Genomic DNA, 20,204 nt, shown 5'->3' with positions numbered 1-20,204 from the left:
TGTAACATGTAAAGCTAAGTTTTAGTTTTAGTAAGTGTTTTACGGCACTAGCAACACAATTAAGTCATAGAAGTGCCGAAGATTAGAGGTGCTACAAGAGAGTAACAAACACAAAAAAGGAGGAGGGGAGATAAAGACGATAGATGTTTGATAGGAAAGAAGAAGAAAACCACACCACAACACCCGACAACCATTGTAATATACTTTTTCCTAAATTCAAACAAAAATTCAGGGAAATATAATGATATTACATGTAAAGCTAAAATATAACAATATATTGAAAAAGTCAGAGGGAGAAATATCAAACTCAAGCACTTTGAAGTATTGAATTCGGAAAATGAGTACATGACAGTTTGGAGGGAAAGCTAAATAATTAACAGTGTATGTTGTATAGGGAAAGGGGGGGGGGAGGCATAATAACAGTGTATTTTGTATAATCTTCAAGCAGGAAATCCTCCAGATGGAAGAACTGCTGTGTAATGTATCTTACAGTGATATTAACATGATGAGTGTTCAGTGCCATCCCCTTTTTTTTACTTTGTCGTACGTAGAAAAAAAAAAGTTTTCCTCAATATGGAAGATTTTCTTTGACTGCACGGGGGTAGGGGAGGGGGTGATCCATATCATAAAAACATATTACTCATTTGACATTTTAAATATATATTTTAAAATCTTTAAAACCCTCGTAAGAGGTGTTCAATGTTCAAAACGTTTCATGTCTGAGATATTGTTAGCCATCCAGTCATATCTGAGATAAAAGTTCTGTTAAAAAAAGAAACAGCTGTTCTCAATCGTAAAACATTTGCGGTTCAGGTTTAAAAAACTTCTCAGGTTCCCATTTTAAAACTTACAGCTATCCAAACGATGCTGTTCACAAAGAAAAAAACCCAACAAATATAATGTATAGCTTCCATTTACCATAGTGATATGTGTCACAACACAGTGGAAGCAGGCGCTCATCAATTTTTAAGTATAGAGAGTTATAAGAATAATCTGAAAGCCTGTAAGTCTGTTCATCTGCTTTACTTATAATGAAAAAATACCAATTTATCATGAATAGAAGTCAAGATATTCGCCATAGAAGGAGGTGGGAGTCGCGTAGGAGAAGTAAAACCCATGAGAAAATGGCCAACAAAGTTTGGGGACTTCCAAAGCTGTAATGGCCTTGAAAATTGCAAATTCATATTTTTATGTACCTATGATCAACATTTCTCAGTACAATCCATACAGTAATGTGTTTCTAAGGACATAAACGGTGTTGAGCCAAAAAAAAAAAAAAAAAACCCAAGAAAGCAATTTGAGAAAAAATGTCCAACGGGCAGAGAAGATTTGGTTTCTTAAATTTCATTATGTTGATGAGTGCCTGATTTCACCATGGTGCTACATACATATAGAGAAATAACTTCATCTTTACTCTATTGGTAGTGAACACTACTGTGAATCCTTCACACACACAATGGCAGTGTGACAAAAGTGGGTGTGTGAGGCTTTGACGCTCTACTGAAATGCCAGTGTATCAAAAGAGAGAAATTGCATCCGAGAAATAGATTTTGAAAAGGTACAATTTTGAATGCATGCATTAGACATTGTACGTGTGTAACACATTCCATCGTCTTAGACTTTACCAAAGATTGTGTACAACAAGATGGTTCACTCCTCTCTTTGAGCCAATTAAAAAAGTGTCATCAAAATTCGGGGGCGCCCTCTTCGAAAAAGTGAGGACTTTGCGATCAGAGTTACCCTACTTGTGTGAAAAACAATAAAAGTGAACCAGCAAACTGTGCTATTCCTATTCTTCTTCTGAAGAGAAAAAAAGAGAGCTTCAAATCAAAGACTGCAGCGACATCTGAACCAATGAGCGGACTTCCGCGGACACTTTTCTTGCAGAGTGAACTATCTTGTTATGTATCATCTCAGACTTTACTCAACCTTTCTGGTAAACTATACAGGAACATCCTTTTTCACGATAATTCTTCTATAACAGCACACATTACCGAACTGTCAAAATGGAATCACAAATTCAGTGATTGGACTAAATCAAATTTTGCACGAAATGATGAGAAAATCTTAATAATTAGAATTCTGATTTGTCACTTTAACAACTAATACAGTAAAAAAAATCAGTCCCCATGTGCTACGGTTTGGTTATTATGTATGTGCCGCTATTCATAAAGGCATCGGTGTTGGTCCGTGTATTTTGTGGAATGAGTTGCAGAAAGCCAAAATGATGACTACAGTTATGACAACAATAATGTTGAAAAGAAGTAGACAATAATTTTACTGCAAAGTGACACAGTAACAAAGCCCTTGCCTTTAATGTAGAAAAAACATTCAACTTGTTTCTCAATGTTTCATAATCAACTTGAACCTCTCTCTCCTCTATTTTACCAAAAATATATTACTGCAACACTCAAAAAACAAATGAGCAACTTTCTATGTTTTGAGATAGTCTTAGTAGAGGTTTTACGGCACTCGTAACTGCATAAGGTCATATAAGTGCCCAAGATTAGAGGGGTTACAAGAGAGTAACAAACACAAAAAAGAAGGAGGGGAGATAAGGCCGATAGATGTTTGATAGGAAAGAAGAAACAAACCACACCAGAGCACCCACCAACCACCCACACTTGGACTTCTCCCTCCTCTGTTTTACCAAAAATCTATACTGCAACACTCAAAAAACAAATCCGCAACTTTCTATGTTTTGCCATCTGGCATGATGAAAATGGTGAAAATAATGAAATGGTATGGGTTTAACGCCCCTATCAATACAATTAGGTTATTTGGGACCTCCTAGTTTAACATCCTTCTCCGATAGGACAGAGCCAAGTGGGAAATTCGTGTAAAGTGCCTTTCCCAAGGACAAACGTCGGACCGAGCTGAGGCTCGAACCCACAAACCCGCAATCTCACGATTACGAGTCCGGTTGGCATTATGAGAGAACAGAAACCATTACAATTGCAATTACAATAAAAGACAAATTATTGGAGAAAATTTGGCCGATAGAGTTTCTATGAGGCCTAATCTTAGCATTGTGAACTCCAATCATCCAAGTTTTGACAGCAATCTTTCATGTATAGATGTGTTCTGCCTCATCCAGTACAGGATTATTGTGAGTTGTAACCACTTCCACTACAGACACATCACAGCTACGTGTACTCACAGCGGTGAGAAAAGGAAAAACAAACAACACAGTTTAAACGGTCACTTTTAAGCACAAGGGGGCTATCCCGAAAAATGCTGTTTTGAGAAAATCGAAGGAAAAGTTTTTGCCTCTTGTTCAGTTTCTTTAAAAGACAAGGAGAGTTTTCCCTATAACCAAACAAATACACACACCAATGAAACCAACGTTCTCCCATAGGTAGGGCAATGCCCACTTTTGGTGTAGGTCAAAATTCTGGAAAACCCCCGAAATCTGGGTTAGCTCGCTTGTCCTTAAAAGCGACCATTAATGTGGACCAGAGAGAACAGATGATTAAGGGTGAAATCTTCATCAATCAGTATTCATCCAGACAGTTGAATAGACGTGAGAAGAGTAGAAAGGAAACGTGTTATGTTATATGACAGGCAGCACACACAAGCCATAATAAGCTGCAGTACAAAGCAGATGTAGTCCATCAAGCTTCTCACTCTGTGAAGAGTAAATATCAGAAAGAAAAAAATACCTTATCTGCCTCCTGCAATCAATGGGGAGAAATGGACAAGGATGTAAAATCGTGCAGAGTATCAAGAAGAAAACAGAACACACGTAACACAAAAAAAAGTAAAATCTACAAACTACAAAATTAATAATCAGTCCGGAGCAATCTACTGCATTCAGCATGACAAACATGGTTCACAGAGGGGCCTGCAACAAATCTATCAAGGCATCATGGCATTGCGTATTCTCACAACTTGCAATACTTTGTGACTGACTCAACCACTATTCTTTTCATCATAGGTAAAAAAAACCCCAACAAAACCAAGGCCCCCCCTAAAAAACAAAAAAAGATAATTCAAGGCGGGCAAATTGTGTGTGCAATAGATCTATGCCTAGACGGTGCAGAGAGAATTAGTATTACAGAAAAAGTCTCACTCATTGGCTACAACAACTGAGACCCACACTTACTTATTTTCCAGAGACATGAGAGGTTCAGAGATATAAACAAATATTTATTTTAAATGGCTAAACTATTCTGTTTTTGTTTTTGTTTTATAGTAGAGGTTTTACGGCACTCGCAACAGCATAAGGTCATATGAGCGCCAAGGGGTGGATGTCAACAGAGAAGTTTTTACAGGGAATCAGACTTAGACTGCTCACCTCTCTTGCTTCAACAGCACAAGGTCTGCTTCGACTATCAAGGCACCCCAAAATAGCAGGTCACAAGAGAGTGACAAACATAAATGACAATAGTAAGGATCAGGAAAGAAAAAGTAACAGTTCCCTGTTGAGGATCAGGCACAGTTATGAGCGTAACATGAATCAGCCTATTTACAATTCTACTATGCTTGAGCGAGAAATGTCCCCCCCCCTTTGGGAATGGCCTAAAGACACTTCAGTCAGTGGCACTGCCCCAGGGGGTTAAACTATTCTGTCATACTATTTTCTCCAAACAAAACCATAATGGCCTGACAATGTAGGCCTATACCTTCCATTAAAACATTTGACTGAAACCCTTCGCACTCCAGTACCCTAACGCTGAGCCTACAGGTCGCATGCACCGTGGCTCCTTTTTGTTGTCTAGGAGATTGACATATTGCCAACTTTCCAGCTAGAAACCACGTACGTAAACATGACATTAATTTTTAATCCCTCCGCACTAAAAAGCAATACCAAAAAACTACACCTAGTTATCTTCCACAAAGCAATGTGACATTTGTTAACATTTGGGGGGGAGGATGGGGAGGGGACAGGACGGGGAGGGGAGAGGACGGGGAGGGGAGAGGACGAGGAGGGGAGAGGACGGGGAGATGACAGCATGGGGTGATGACAGCATGGGGAGGGGAGGAGGGTCAATATGTAAGCACAAGAAGTCAAAGCTATCAGGTAGCAGACGTAAGCAGCCAGGCAAAACATTCGTCCACAGGACAGCTCTGCAACTCACAAAAGCAACATGAAAATTGGTACAATACGAGATACTACTGCACTACATTTATTAATGAAAATCATGATTCATTATAACCTTCAAAACTTCTCAAACTAAAAGGACCCCTGTTATGTAATACTTAACACTTTAAAGTCACACAGCCAGCAGTACAAAATACCCCATCTGGTCACCCAGCCAGGAGAGCGACTGCCACGGACTTCTCGGGCCTGGCGCTGTTCTCTTCGCCAGGTGACCAAAACGGATAATTTTCACTGGCGCATTATAGCGCCAATTAGAGACCACAAAGTGTTAAAATCGTATCTGAGTCTTCTGTGAACTTGTTTTCTGAGAGCTGGGGCATCTTGGACACGGTCAACTTCAACTGCTTTTGATGTTTTAGTAAGAGTTTACGGCGCTTGCAACAAAATAAGTGCAGAAGATTAGATTATATGTTACAAGAAAAAGGGGAGATAAAGACGATAGGTGTTTGATAGGAAAGAAGGAGCAAACCATACCAGAGCGCCCAGTTGGGATTTCAGTTTGAGTAAAGAGAAGCACATTGGCACAGTACTTGTAATCTAGTGTCGAGAAAAAAGCAAGACTGACAAACAGAAACAAAAGAAGGAAAGTAAAGAAACAGCTGGACTTTTTCCAGTGCAGCCCTCCAGCCATCCGCATTTTGGGTCCAAAATAATAAGCGTGACCCAAAAAATCCCAGTCAAAATGAGTTCAAATAAACAGCTCCCCGAGAGCCAGTCTACATCTATCTGCCACTTGTCAGCATGGGAAACCTGATTTCTTGTTCAATGCAGTAAGGTACACATTGTCCTATTACATTCAGCCTGTTAGATATATATAAATCTTGCATGCAGTGCATGATGAACATACAACATAATGCAAATCAAAGCATACTGTTACAAAAACTTACATTTACAAAAACTTATATTAAAAACACTTCTATTACATTATCAATGTAAATTATTTTACCTATTTATTTTGAAAAAATTCTGACTGTGTTTTTTAAAACAGCAAAAACACTCACTAAGGTATTGATCAAACTCATATCAATAAATGTTTTAATACTTAAATGACAGCTGAGGTCAGTACAATAGCGTCCACATAACAATAGCCCAGATAAGAGCAATATCCATCTAACAGCAACCTCTTTTCATGTAGTAGAAATTTTTCTGTACGGCAAAAAAAAATATTTAAAAGCATCCTTTTCCTTTAATAGCAAGCTTAACAGCTATAGATTATCTTTTTTCTTTTTTTTTCTGGATTCAAGAACAATGTGAACACAGAGACCGGCCTGCAAGTTCAGATAAGATAAGATACATCAGTGTTTGTGCATCAACCCTCCCTAGTTAATCTCATCACGACAAGTTTTGGCCAAAAATACACTACGCTGTCCCGGCGGTTTTATGCACACACACAAAAAAAATGAAATTATGTAAACTGAGCCCAAAAATTTGTGAAATTATGCGATTCTGTTAATTTTAACAAAGAATGATAAAGGAAAATGGTCAGAAATTAGGAGAAAAAAATGATCAAATTTTGCTAAATTAATCAAGGTGCATAAAACTCCGGGGACAGACTACGCTGCGTACATTATCGCAGTACACACTCTCTCTTGCTAAGAATAACCTTCCTCCGGGAGTCTCTCGGTTCAGGATATCAAGTCTTAGTTTTAGAAAGAGTTTTACGGCACTTGCAACACAATAAGGTCATATAAGAGCTGAAGAATAGATTATGTGTTATATACACAAAAAAGAAGGAGAGGAGATAAGGACGACAGATGTTTGATAGGAAAGATGGAGCAAACCACACCAGAGCACCCGCCAACCACCCATGGATATCACTCTTGGCCACTGTGTGCAACATTACTGCCCTGCCATCCAGCATCTGCTCACTTGAAAGTACAAGATCTGGTTAAGCCTTGACAGTGGGTGGTTGGCAGGCGCTTTGGTGTGGTTTGCTTCTTCTTCCTTATCGAACATCTATCTTCCTTATCTCTCCTTCTTTTCTATGTTGGTTAACTCTCTTGTACCACCTCTAATCTTCGGCACTTAATTGACCTTATTGTGTTGCAAGTGCCGTAAAACTCTTACTAAAACTAAAAAAACCTTGACAATTGACGCCACCCATGTTACAACTTTCTGAAGTAATTCAACAACATCATCACACTCTACGATTAGGACTTGTGCATCCTTTGAAAATTCTATTAGCAGCAACTTCAGCCAATGAGCCTTGCAACTAAGGCTTGCTTCCCGAAAGGGGTTGCTGCTAGATGGACATCACTGTACTTTGCTTGCCTTGCTTTTGAAATGTTTCTTGAAAGTGTCTGTGCATGAGCTTGATCTATGGATATTACAGCCCTTGGACACTGCTGGATTATCTAGGTGCTCACAAACAATTTAAGTCAGAGTAAGGCAATACTGGGATCAATGAAAGAGAAACTTTTCTCAGTTTAGCTCCAGTAGAGGTTTTACGGTGCTTGCAACTGCATAAGGTCAAATGTTAACTTTTCTCAGAATTATAAAATATTATATACAAATCACACATTGAAAGTACAATTTACAAATAATAATGACCTAACCATCAGTGCTTGACATACGTAAAAAGTAATAATAAATTATTGAGGGAATGGTAAAAAAACCATAGCCCAATTTAACGGTTTGTATTTCATGCAATATACGGTAAATTCATGCACTACATGCATTTATTGATGAAATTTTAAAAATATTTTTGGTAATGCCTTGCTACTGACCAACCAAAGATGTTCCACTACCATAAGTTCCATTTGCACCGTAGTCACTATTTTGATATTCTGAATATATGAATGCACCGCAATCACTATTCGATATTCTGAATACATGAATGCACTGCAATCTCTATTTGACATTCTGAATACATGAATGCAAAGTGGAAATACAAAATAGAGGCACGCACGTCTCTCTCAAGAGAAACTATTTTGCCTTCCAAAGCACCCTTGCGCGAGATTACACATTGACAGAACTTTTACTGACAAACATCCTGACCTCATTTCCGCATTGACAAACTCATAATCCTCAACAGAGAGACAACTACTTTACACACCCTCAAACTCTGGGGGTTTTTTAAAACAAAGTACAAACCTTTGGATATGTATAAAATGTGTGTGTGTGTCTGTGTGTGTGTTTGTGTGTGTGTGTGTGTGTGTGTGTGTGTGTGTGTGTGTGTGTGTGTGTGTTAAACAAGAGAAACACCGGTTACACAGAGTTGAACATTTCTTTGATGATATAGAGAGGAAAACTGAGGACATCAGAACCTACCCTCAACAAGATTTTTTAAAAGTTTTAGTAAGAGTTTTACAGTACTTACAACACAATAAGTCATATAAGTGCCGAAGAATAGAGGTGTTACAAGAGAGTAACAAACACCAAAAAAAAAGAAGGAGGAGGGGAGATAACGACGATAGGTGTATGATAGGAAAGAAGAAGAAGCAAACCACACCAGAGCACCCGCCAACCACCCACCCCAACAAAGAAAGACACCAGTGAAGCACATAACTCATATAGTTTTTTCATTTGTGTATGACATCACAGAAACTAATCATACAGAGCCGCCCGCTAGCCAGTAAGTAGTGAGTAGTGGAAATACAGTATACTGTTGTCCTCTTTCACCTCATGCTCCGCAAAAAACCAAGCAGAGTCATCATCCAGTCAGTAAACAGGTCAAAAAATGGAGACACTGTATGCCGCACGGTCACAAGAGCAGAACAACATGAATAGGTGCATACAAGTAAAAACATCAATGCAAAAATGGTCGCTTTTAAGCACAAGGGGGCTATCCCGAAAAATGCTGTTTTGAGAAAATCGAAGATAAATTCTTTAAAAAACAAGGAGAGTTTTCTCTATAACCAAACAAATATACACACCATTGAAACCAAATTTCTCCTATAGGCAGGGCAATGCCCACTTTTGGTGCATGTCGTGATTTCTAGAAACCCCCAAAATCTGGGTTAGCCCGTTTGTCTTTAAAAACGATTAAATAATCTATGTAAAAAGCTGAAAGCGTGAGGTATTATAATGCAGATAGCATATGTATTGTGACACGGTGGAACCAGGAACTCATCAATTTTTGGGCATATGGAGGTTATTGGTATCATCTTGAAGCTTGTTCACTTGTATTTATTGGGATGGAAAAAATATCCATTTATCTTGAATACAAGTCAAGATATTTGCGAATGAAGGAGATGGGGGTCACCTGTTTTCAGAGGAAAAGTTAATGAGAAAATGGCTGCTAAAGATTAGTTATTTCCATAGCTTAAGAGTCAGTGGTAACTGAAAATTTCAATATTTTGTGCCTTTAATTAACGTTTTTCAGGAAAATCCACACAGAAATGAGTTCTTTAATGGGGCATGAAAGGTGATGAGCCTAAAAACAAAAATTTGATAAAAATTCACAAACCTGCGAAAAATGCAAGTTTCTTCACTTTGATTATTTTGACGAGAGCCTGATTCCACCACGCTGCCTCACAAATGTATGTGTTAAGGCACAGTGGAATCAGGCAATCATCAAGTTTTGGGCATATGGAGTTATTGGTATCATCCTAAAGCTTATTACTTTGTCTTGTATGTCTTGCATTTGATGAAAAATCACCCATCTGTCTTGCATAGAAGTAAAGATTTTTCAATAAAAGGAGGTGTCAGAGGAAAAATTAATTAGCAAGAAAATGGCCATCATAGTTTTGAGACTTCCAAAGCCTGAAAGTCCTTGGAAACTGCAAATTTACATTTTTTTTAAAGCTTTTAACCAACGTTTTTCAGTAAATTCCACATGGAAATGTGTTTTAAAATGGCCAGAACATGTGTTGTGCTAATTTTTAAAAATATATAGAATTTGCTCAGAGGGTGGGAAAATGTCAGTTTCTTTGGTTTCCCTATTTTGATGAGAGTCTGATATCACCAATTGATGCCACACAAGATATTAGGTGAAGCCAAAAATAGAATCAAGCCAAAATTTCTTGATTGCGGTCCGTGCTGAGGAAAGGGTGCTTCAGTTATCAATAACAAAAAAGTACATGCAAAGTTAATATCGGTACCAAAATAATGTCATACGAGAGACCGTGGTGCAGAAAAGCATAGGCATACAAATCATGTTTGTGTCTACAGATAATTCTGTTATTGACACATTCTGAGAAGAAGAATATTTTACTATTGGCTTTAACTATAGAAACTGTTCAAACTTCATTGAGAGACAAAGAGCAGTCCAATTAAACTGGCGTAATATTCAATTGACATTGGATCTTTTAGTGATCAAGTTGACATGACAGCCTCCTCTTTGGATAGGCAGAAATATGATTGGTCTTAGATTAAAACTAACATTGCACACTGACTAATAACAATCATTTTTAAGCAACAGAGGGAAAAGCACACATCTAGATGGTAGGGTTGGGGTCCAGAGAACGAAAAAATTCTGTATTAGCCTAGAATCTTCTCAGAATGGCTCAACTTAATTCATTATTCAGGATGGATAATTTCCATTATAAGTGATACTTGCACCCCTTTCGATATATCTCTGCCACCAGCAAAGAACTAGATTCCACATGTCTGACACAGTAAGCAGAAATACGATTCCTGTTCCCATAATACATTATTCCCAGACAAGTGCAGATAAACAGCATAGTTTGATGTCAAAAAAAGAACAACAAAAAACAAAAAAACAATAACAGATAGAGTAAAAAGAGGTCTGTTATCTGAAAGCAACTAACTTTCATCATGAACTTGCTATTGCAAGAATCTTCGCTCATCTGTAAAAAGAAAATTAGAAAGGTAGTTTGTTTTTTTGTCATCCAGTCCTTGACCCTGATGAAGGGGGAGCTTGCAAAATTTGTTTTAGTAAAGAGTTTTACAGCACTTGCAACACAATAAGGTCATATAAGTACTGAAGATTAGAGGTGTTACAAGAGAGTAGCAAACACAAAAAAGAAGGAGGGGAGATAAAGACGATAGATGTTTGATAGAAAAGAAGAAGCAAACCACACCAGAGCACCCGCCAACAACCCACTAGCTTGCAAAATGGAAGAATTATCGTCTGACCACAAACACTCGCATCAAAAACTTGTAACAACAATTTTGCTATTAACGCAAAATCTCAATAGATAAATTAAAGGTAAGTGTGCCACCTGGACTAAACAAGACTTCAGGACAGATCTGACTACAAACTAAAGGATATGCCCATGTTACAAACATGATCATCATCATCATCCAGCGCCAGATCTGCGACAGACATCCGCGATCATGGTGCTCCATTCATTCCTTTGCTTGGATGCTCTCAAAAAAGCTACGTTTCCCTGATCTTTCCCCGCTACCCATTTGTTTAGGTTTCCTAAGTATGTTGTTCTGGTCCTACCCCTGCCTTGTTTGTCTTCAATTTTGCCATGATACAGGAAAAAAAAAAACTTTTGAAAAATGTACAAATTCACTTTAATTTTCCCGATTCTAAGAAAAGTGGCACCCTTACCATAAAAAGAAAAAAAATTATCTTACATACTTCAATCAAAATAAAAGTCACTAAGACTAAGTACCAGTAGAAAAAGCTTCAGAAATCAAGAGAGAGAGAGAGAGAGAGAAAAGGCATCCAACTCAAAGAACAGATCAAATATTTCATAATACGACATGACAAGATATCACTATTGAAATTAAGCTTTCTACAAATTTGAGCTGGAAAAAGTGCTATTCTATAGGCCAGCCTAAAATACAAACTTGACTAAAAGAGAACACAGGAAAGAATTATAACAGCAAGAAAACAGCACTACAACTGAGCATAGCTTAGTAAGCTATCTAAATTTAAGGCTAAGCAACAGTATAACACTCTTGAATACTGACACTACCCTTTTATAAACATAAAACCATTCTTTAATCTTAAATATTACATATGGTGGAGAAAAGTAGAAGCTGGCATCTTTAACTCACTGATGTTACGTCGCATACATCTGTGTCAACAATTTTGTCTTCTCTGTTTATTTCTCACAACTGTCAAATAGCCGCTTACATTATCACACAGGTGTTCGCACTAGAGGAGCTTCAAGCAAAACAAAACGTCTCGAACATGTATTTTTCAACTAACGATAATATTTTTCTGGACGATCCTATTGACAATATCTTTACATTTCCTGCCAGAGGAAGTGTTCAACTTAAAGAAAATGCCTACATATATGGGAATAGAATGGACAGTTTGTGTTTCAGTGAGAGTTGATAAAAAGGCCAAAGTAGTGTGACACAGGGTGCTCTCAGCGCTCAGAGGCCAGCAACTTCATGGAGTTAACTCTTTAAACCCTCAGTTTTTTCCACCGTTTCCCCACCTAAACCTGGTGCACTATGTCTCATTGTAACCCCAAAAGTTTGCCTCCAACTTCAAAATAGCGGAAACAAAGGCTTAGTCATTACTAAAAAACTTGGTTCGGGGACAGTTAAGAAAAACAAGCAAAAACTAGCACTAAATGAAATGAAACAGTTGTCACTAGTATCGGATGCTGGAAGAAGCATCCGATGGGGAGCAGGGTTATAACCGCTCACCGCTGGATGCTCTCAGCATCCGATGGGGTTTAAAGAGTTAAGCATCTGAACAGATGGAATACTAACAGAGTGAAATTACAAAATTATATTAAAAAGAACCCTTATCTGCTAAACCTATCCCTTACTTACTTTAATTCTAGGCTCAGTGCTACACTTGAAATATTTTGAAATCTATTCAGCTGTCAGTATATAATATTTTTATTTGGTTAGTGCGAGAAAAAAAATTATATATATATAAAAACTTTTTTCAAATTAAATATCTGCAGAACAGCCAGTATGAGCCCACATAAGGATTGAGGCAGCCATGCTGTCATGCATGGATTGGCCAGGATTAGCTAAGGGTGCACGTGTCGAGAACCTCACCTGTTTACGCAGTGCCTGTTTGGCCGCATATTCCTGTTTGGCAATCTGCAAGATGACCCACTTTGGCACATCAGGGATGAGCAGCGCTATGCTCGCTTTGATGGCCAGGACTATGTGCTGAGGGATGGAATCAAATTAATGAATGATTCACCAGATCTATTGATAAAAGTAGGACAAAATAGACTTAGGGAATAATAATAATAATATATAACATTTATACAGCGCATTTCCAAAAAAGTAGCTCAACGCGCTTTACATTGGAAAATCCATTTTCAAAACCTTTCGTACTACTTCCTTTCTTCTCATGCAAATAATGCAATATATATTTATGAAAACATGCAGGCACACACACACACACACACACACACACACACACACACACACACACACACACACACACACACAGTATTTTCATTCAGACGTAAGCACAAAACAACTATAATAAAAATAAAAATAAAGGCTTATGAAGGATAGGCCTGTAGGAACAGAAAATGCTAAAGATGTCTTTTGAAGCTATCAGGTGTTCTTGTTTGTCTTAGTTCCATGGGTAATCTGTTCCACATAAAAGGACCAAGATCTGAGAAAGATCTCTCTCCATATGAATAACATCCTTTTCAAAACAATAAGGTTTTTAGTTTTAGTAGAGGGTTTTACGGCGCTCGCAACTGCATAAGGTCATATGAGCGCCAAGGGGTGGGTGTCAACAGAGAAGTCTTTACAGGGAATCAGATTTACTCTGCTCACCTCTCTAGCTTCAACAGCACAAAGTCTGCTTTGACTATCAAAGCACCCCGGAAATAGCAAGTCACAAGAGAGTGACAAACATACAAAAGAAGTAGAGGGAAATGACAATAGTAAGGATTAGGAAAGAAAAAGAAGCAGTTCACTGTTGTAGATCAGGCACAGTTATGAGCGTGACATGAATCAGCCCATTTACAATTCTACTGTGCATGAACGAGAAATGTCCCCCCTTCGGGAATGGCCTAAAGACACCACAGTCAGTGGCACTGCCCGCGGGGGTGGGGGGGGGGGGGCACTAAGGTGATTTAGGCAAGTGGTAGCTAGTGGCAGTAAGAGTTCAATCACCTGTCTAACACTGTGCGGTAACATAAGAAGTAGAACCTCTGAATGTGTTCATCTCCAACTGGACAAAGCTAAGTGGGTAAGAGAACCTTGAGAACCCCCCCCCACCAAAAAAAAATTAAAAAATACAAACTCAAGAATGCCCCATTGGGTCATTGAACCAGTGACATTTCCACCACAGCCCAGCCTGATACTGACTTGAGTCAACAGCTAGTCCAGGACATTTGGTCGCTTTTAAGCACAATGGGGCTATCCCGAAAAATGTTGTTTTGAGAAATTCGAAGGTAAAGTTTTTGCCCCTTGTTCAGTTTCTTTATAACCAAACTTCTCTTACAGGTAGGGCAATGCCGACTTTTGGTGTAGGTCAAGATTTCTGGAAACCCCCGAAATCTGGTTTAGCCCGCCTGTCTTTTAAAGGGACCATTTAAGATCAACAACCAAAACAATTTCTGTCTAAAACAGACCAAATCAATCACCTCAGACTTAAGTTCAAAACCTCTCATTGAGAATTCTAACAACAGTCATAGTATTTAAACTTAACCGAGCTATCACTTCAGTATAAATGACAAACATTTTCCACTCAAGAATTATGACATTTAAAATCTGAGCAACTTTTCTACTGACTGCTCTGCATCTATCTGTCGACACAAGCATGTTAGTGGCACGTCCAGAAAGTTGAGATTGTTTCAGAAAGCTATCAGGTCTGTTAGAGAAACAGTATAGATTGTGAAGCGCATAGAGCTTGCTGTTGAAAAGGAATTTGCACTATACAAATGCTATCTATTAATGTTGTTATTATTATTAAAATAGATCTATTGTAGATAACACTGCATGTTCTCAACACTGAACAATATATTTGAAATACTTGAAAACATATCACCCGCATCATCAATATTATGGTTAAACTCTTTTCCTTGCATGCAGAAGACATAAATTCCATTCCTGAGAAGGAAAGTCACTTTATTTCTTCTTCTTCTTCCTCGTTCTGGATGACAGCAGCTAGACAGTCAGTCCGACGTCGAGCACAAACTGTGCAGTTTGCTTCAAATCTGAGAAACTGCAATAGAGCTTTCTCTCAAGGGGAGCCACATTCTGCCATGTCTGTATACGAAGGGTGGCGTAGCGCGGGCAGTGCTGAAGGATATGGTTGGCATCCTCTTGGTCATGTCCACATTCACAGATTGCAGACTCTCCCACTTTTAATTTAGTGTACATATGGTGTTTGAGTCTGTTGTGGCCACAACAGAGTTGAAAGATTGAGACCTGGTCTGCTCTATTTAGCATGTAGTAGGGGTCACGTCTGTTGTGTTTAGGGTGGGACTTTTTTCCATCTGTTTCTTAAGGCAGATTTATCACTTTATTTAATATTTCTCTTTTTGTCCAAAGGATACAATCAGTCTGGGTGGAAGCAGCCTGACTCCCACTTTAATAATCTGTGTCGGGATGGTATAAAAAACTACAACTCAGAAACTGTGGCTAGTTAGGTTTATTTTGGGAAAAGTAATCGAGTACCTATTTGACATTGAAGAAGAAAACAAGGGCAGGGCGAGGCATGAGCCACAGACTGTGGAAGACCTCCTGAGTCGTGAGTGGCAGTCGGGGGGCAAGAGCATTGTCACTCCTCAGTGCAAGTTGGTCAGCGTACAGTGCAAGATAGGGACAGTAGAGTAGGCGGTTGCGTGAAATGTGAATTTGTGACTTCTCGATGGACATCCTGCAGATGTTGATTACTACAAGAAGTGGGTGTTTATATTTAAACTACAGAAACAAAGGTAACAAAGTTAAAAGCACTCAGCGACCGACTCACCTCGGCGGCCACAAAGATGAGCACCATGTTGACGGCCGACATGTCTGAGGGTAACAGTTTCTGAACCTCGGGGTCCATGCCGATTAGGGCGCAGTTGGTGATCACTGAGATGAGGCCGATAACTTCAAATGCAGGCTGAAAGGTACAAGAGTGTCTTTGAAACTACTCCTTGTTTTTGGTTTTAGTAAGGGTTTTTTAGTAAATGTTTTACGGCACTTACAACACAATAAGGTCATATAAGTGCTGCCGAGGATTAAATGTGTTACAAGGGAGTAACAAACACAAAAAAGAAGGAGCAGAGATATGGACGATAGATGTTTGATAGAAAAAAAGGAGCAAACCACACCAGAGCACCCGCCAACCACCCACAGTAAGAGCTTTACGACATTGCAATACAATCAAGTCCTATAAGTGCTGAAGATTAGAGGTGTTTCAAGAGAGTGACAAACACGAAAATAAAGGAGGAGAGATAAAGACAAAGTTGTACGAGGAAAGAAGAAGCAAAACCACCAGAGCACCCCCCAACCAACCACTATGGCTGTTCTTCCTTGTTCAACACTTTGCAGTCACATAACCATCAGTTGGGGGCTCCAGTGGCTAGGTAAGTAGTGAGTCTAGACTCAAGTAATGTCAAGCAAGTGTCGTTGACACGGAGATCAGATGGGTGGTCACTGGGGTGTGCCCTTGAGCAAGACACGACAACCCTAGCTCAAAATACAGGGCGCTGCACAGTGGCGACCGACAGTGGCACGGTTATAAACTGTTCTGTATTTGTGAAATATTGCGTATTTATGTATGTATTTATGTATGTATTTATGTAGGTACGTGTTAATAACTATTTATTTATGTATGTACGTATGTCTGCCATTGTAAACCAAAGTGCAATTTATTATTATTATTTATTATTATTACAAAAAAAACCCATCTAGTCACCCAGTAAACCAAAGTGCAATTTATTATTATTATCTATTATTACTATAAAAAAAAACCCATCTAGTCACCCAGTAAACCAAAGTGCAATTTATTATTATTCATTATTATTACCCAAAAAAAACACATCTAGTCACCCAGCCAGCAGAGGGATTTCAACAGACTTCTCAAGCCAGTTGGAGTACTGCGTCTAGTGGCCAGAATGGATCATTTTCACTGTCGCATTATTGAGAATGTTTTACGGAGCTGGTTGTCACGTATTTACTAAAGTCCTGTCTTGTTGTTTCGTATGCCTGAGTGCACCTAACCTTTGTAACGTCTACTGCCATTGTTAACGACCAAGACAAATTTTTCCCTGCGAGATGAATAAAGATTGTCATTGTCATTGCGCAAGTGACCACAAAGTGTTCAAAAGTGAATAATGATAAGGAACTATCTAATCTGCCCTCGAAAGCTTCCCGATCTACCCACCTGCCAGGCACCTATGCTGTTTGCCTTTTCCACAAACGGCCTCTGGAACACGCGGCACATCTTGAACGAGTCGGAGCGGACCTCGATGAAGTTGTTGAGCATGGCCCACAGAGCGGCCAGCGGGAACGCCGAAGAGAAGAGGTAGACGTAGCCGAACTGGATGTACATCTCTAGGTACTCGTCGTTCGAGCCCTGCACTCAGACACAGGATATTGATACACTGTTTTAGTCTTAGTAAGAGTTTTACGGCACTTGCAAAACAATAAGGTTACATAACTGCCGATGATTAGAGTTTGTTTGTTTTAGTAGAGGTTTTACGGCGCTCGCAACTGCATAAGGTCATATGAGCGCCAGAAGATTAGAGGTGTTACAAGAGAGTAACAAACACAAAAAAGAAGGAGGGGAGATAAAGATGAGAGATGCTTGATAGGAAAGAAGAAGCAAACCACACCAGAGCACCCGCCAACCACCCACTGATACTCTAAATAACAGTAATGAAGACGATGGTGACAAAAAATACATGATGACATTTCATTTTATTTGTTTTAGTCAAAAGTTTCAGGCACTTGCTACACAGTTAGATCAAATAAGCGCTGAAGATTAAAGGTGTTACAAGAGAGTAACAAACACAAAAAGGAGGAGAGAAAAGAAAGATAGATTTTTTTATAGGAAAGAAGGAGCAAACCACTCCAGAGCATCTGCCTACCACCTACAAAAAGAAGACCACAAAGCTATTGACATAAAAAAACTACAAACTTTACACTCCAGTGTAACGATAGTACCCGAGTCTCCTTATTTTTCTAACTGCAGTCAAACCTGTGCGACGGCCACCCATTTTCAAGGAGAAAAGTGATCATCTAAGACAGGTGGCCATCTTAGACAGGACTGATGACAATGAAGAAAACAGGTACTTTGAAAATTGGTGAAAAGGTATATGTTTAACGCCCCTATCAACACTAGTAGGTTATTTAAGAGGCGGGACCTTCGAGTTTAACGTCCATCTCCGAAAGGACCGAGTCAAGTGGGGAAATTCGTGTAAAGTGCCTTTCCCAAGGACACAACATTGGACCGAGCTGAGGCTGGAAACTCCAAACCCGCAATCTCATGATTACGAGTCCGGTAGCTTAACCACTAAGCTACCAACACCACCAAGGTACTTTGATGACAATGACGCTAATGGTGATGATGAAGCTTCTGTACACATGTACATTAAATAAACATTTTTGTCAAACTTAAGGGACACTTCTTTGCTTTGATAGCAACTAGTTCACCTTTTGACCCAGCTCACATAGAGACAGTGGGATGTCTCGCTTGAAAAAAAACTCCAAATCAAGAATTCTAAAACCAAAGAAAAATCAAACCAAAAAAATATCCCCCCCTCCCCTCACCGGCCACTTGTCCATCATCCCCTCCAGCGCTGCCTGTTTCTTGTACATTTTGTCCACGTCCTGGTCGCTTTCCGTGACCTCCTTGGTGACAGCGGCCGACCCCTCGGCTTTTCTCAGGGCCTTGTCCACCTGCTTCTGGCGCCGCTGCATGAAGAAAAAGGGGACCATGGCCTCCTGGAACTGGCCAACAATCTGCTGAGTGACCAGGAGGGTGCCCAGGAACTGTCGAGAAGAGAACAGAGAACATTGTCAGTGTCATTCACCTAGCGCCCAAGTCATGGTTTGAAATTTTTAAGTTTTCAGAAAACTCCTATCTTCTGTGAGCTACAGCAAACAGCTTAACCATTCCACCACAGACACTGGTGTTTGTATGCACTTTAAGCAACATTAGTCCAACGATTGTATACCACAAGACAGTTTCCTCCTGTGTGAGTGTGTGTATATATATATATATATATATATATATATATATATATATATATATATATATATATATATATATATATATATATGAGATACCAATAAGAGACAACCTCAGCATACCAATTGACCACATCTGTTTCAATACCTGTGTATGATACTACTTAGTTTTAGTAAGAGTTTTTTTACTGCACTTGCAACACAAAAGATGACCTCATTTAAGTGCCGAAGATTAGAGGTGTTACAAGCGAGTAACAAATACAAAAAAAGAAGGAAGAGAGATCAGGACAATAGATATTTGATAGGAAAGAAGTGGCAAACCCCACCAGTGCACCCGCCAACCACCCACATTGACGACAACATAATCTGTATCAATACCTGTGTATGATACTACTTATAACGTGTGATATGTCTTTTACACAGATCACACCAGCGCACCTGCCAACCACCCACATTGACGACAACATAATCTGCATCAATACCTGTGTATGATACTACTTATAAGGTGTGATATGTCTTTTACACAGACCACACCCGCCAACCACCCACATTGACGACAACATAATCAGTATCAATACCTGTGTATGATACTACTTATAAGGTGTGATATGTCTTTTACACAGACCACATCCGCCAACCACCCACATTGACGACAACATAATCTGTATCAATACCTGTGTATGATACTACTTATAAGGTGTGATATGTCTTTTACACAGAGTGAGAGCAAACTATTTCTGTGATGACGTTGTGTAGTTCAAGAACATCTCCTCACCGTTTTGAGCAGAGCCCGGTCTCGAAGGTAGAAGGCTACGTAGAACAAGCAGATAAAGCAGTTCACAAACTCAAACTGAGGAACAAAAAGTAATGCACAAAGAGATGACCAAGTTTGTTGGGTTTTTTTATAGTAGAGGGTTTCACGGCGCTCGCAACTGCATAAGGTCATATGAGCGCCAAGGGGTGGGAATCTCGGAGGGCCCGTGTGCAAGTTGCGCACGTAATAGATCCCTTGGTGATCTAAAATCGATAAGAATAGGCTTCGGCCGCCTCCCAGGCAAAATTCAAAAATTTCCTACCAACTGAAAAAGTTTAATGTGTCCCGCGCGCTCATATGACCTTA

The 20,204-nt window shown here is 39.2% G+C and overlaps 1 protein-coding gene across 3 annotated transcripts in view; it reads right to left on the bottom strand.

The window, feature by feature from the left end:
- LOC101850164 (anoctamin-10) overlaps positions 1 to 20,204 on the bottom strand; it is a 40,085-nt gene that overhangs the window by 1,715 nt on the left and 18,166 nt on the right. The window contains exons 9-14 of one of the 3 annotated variants that reach the window (XM_005096608.3): positions 19,860 to 19,934; positions 18,665 to 18,886; positions 17,277 to 17,468; positions 15,876 to 16,010; positions 12,986 to 13,102; positions 10,816 to 10,854 (exon numbers count right to left, since the gene is read on the bottom strand). In XM_005096608.3, the coding sequence (XP_005096665.1) occupies positions 10,816 to 10,854; positions 12,986 to 13,102; positions 15,876 to 16,010; positions 17,277 to 17,468; positions 18,665 to 18,886; positions 19,860 to 19,934 (780 nt within the window). Of the gene's footprint in view, positions 1 to 3,662; positions 3,675 to 10,815; positions 10,855 to 12,985; positions 13,103 to 15,875; positions 16,011 to 17,276; positions 17,469 to 18,664; positions 18,887 to 19,859; positions 19,935 to 20,204 lie in introns of all 3 variants that reach the window. The other 2 variants (XM_005096609.3, XM_005096610.3) reach the window with 2 other exon arrangements.

Source organism: Aplysia californica, unplaced genomic scaffold, assembly GCF_000002075.1.
Source record: "Aplysia californica isolate F4 #8 unplaced genomic scaffold, AplCal3.0 scaffold00133, whole genome shotgun sequence".
In the NCBI taxonomy this organism is placed as follows: Eukaryota; Metazoa; Mollusca; class Gastropoda; order Aplysiida; family Aplysiidae; genus Aplysia; species Aplysia californica.
This window is presented reverse-complemented; position numbering and strand designations above follow the sequence as displayed.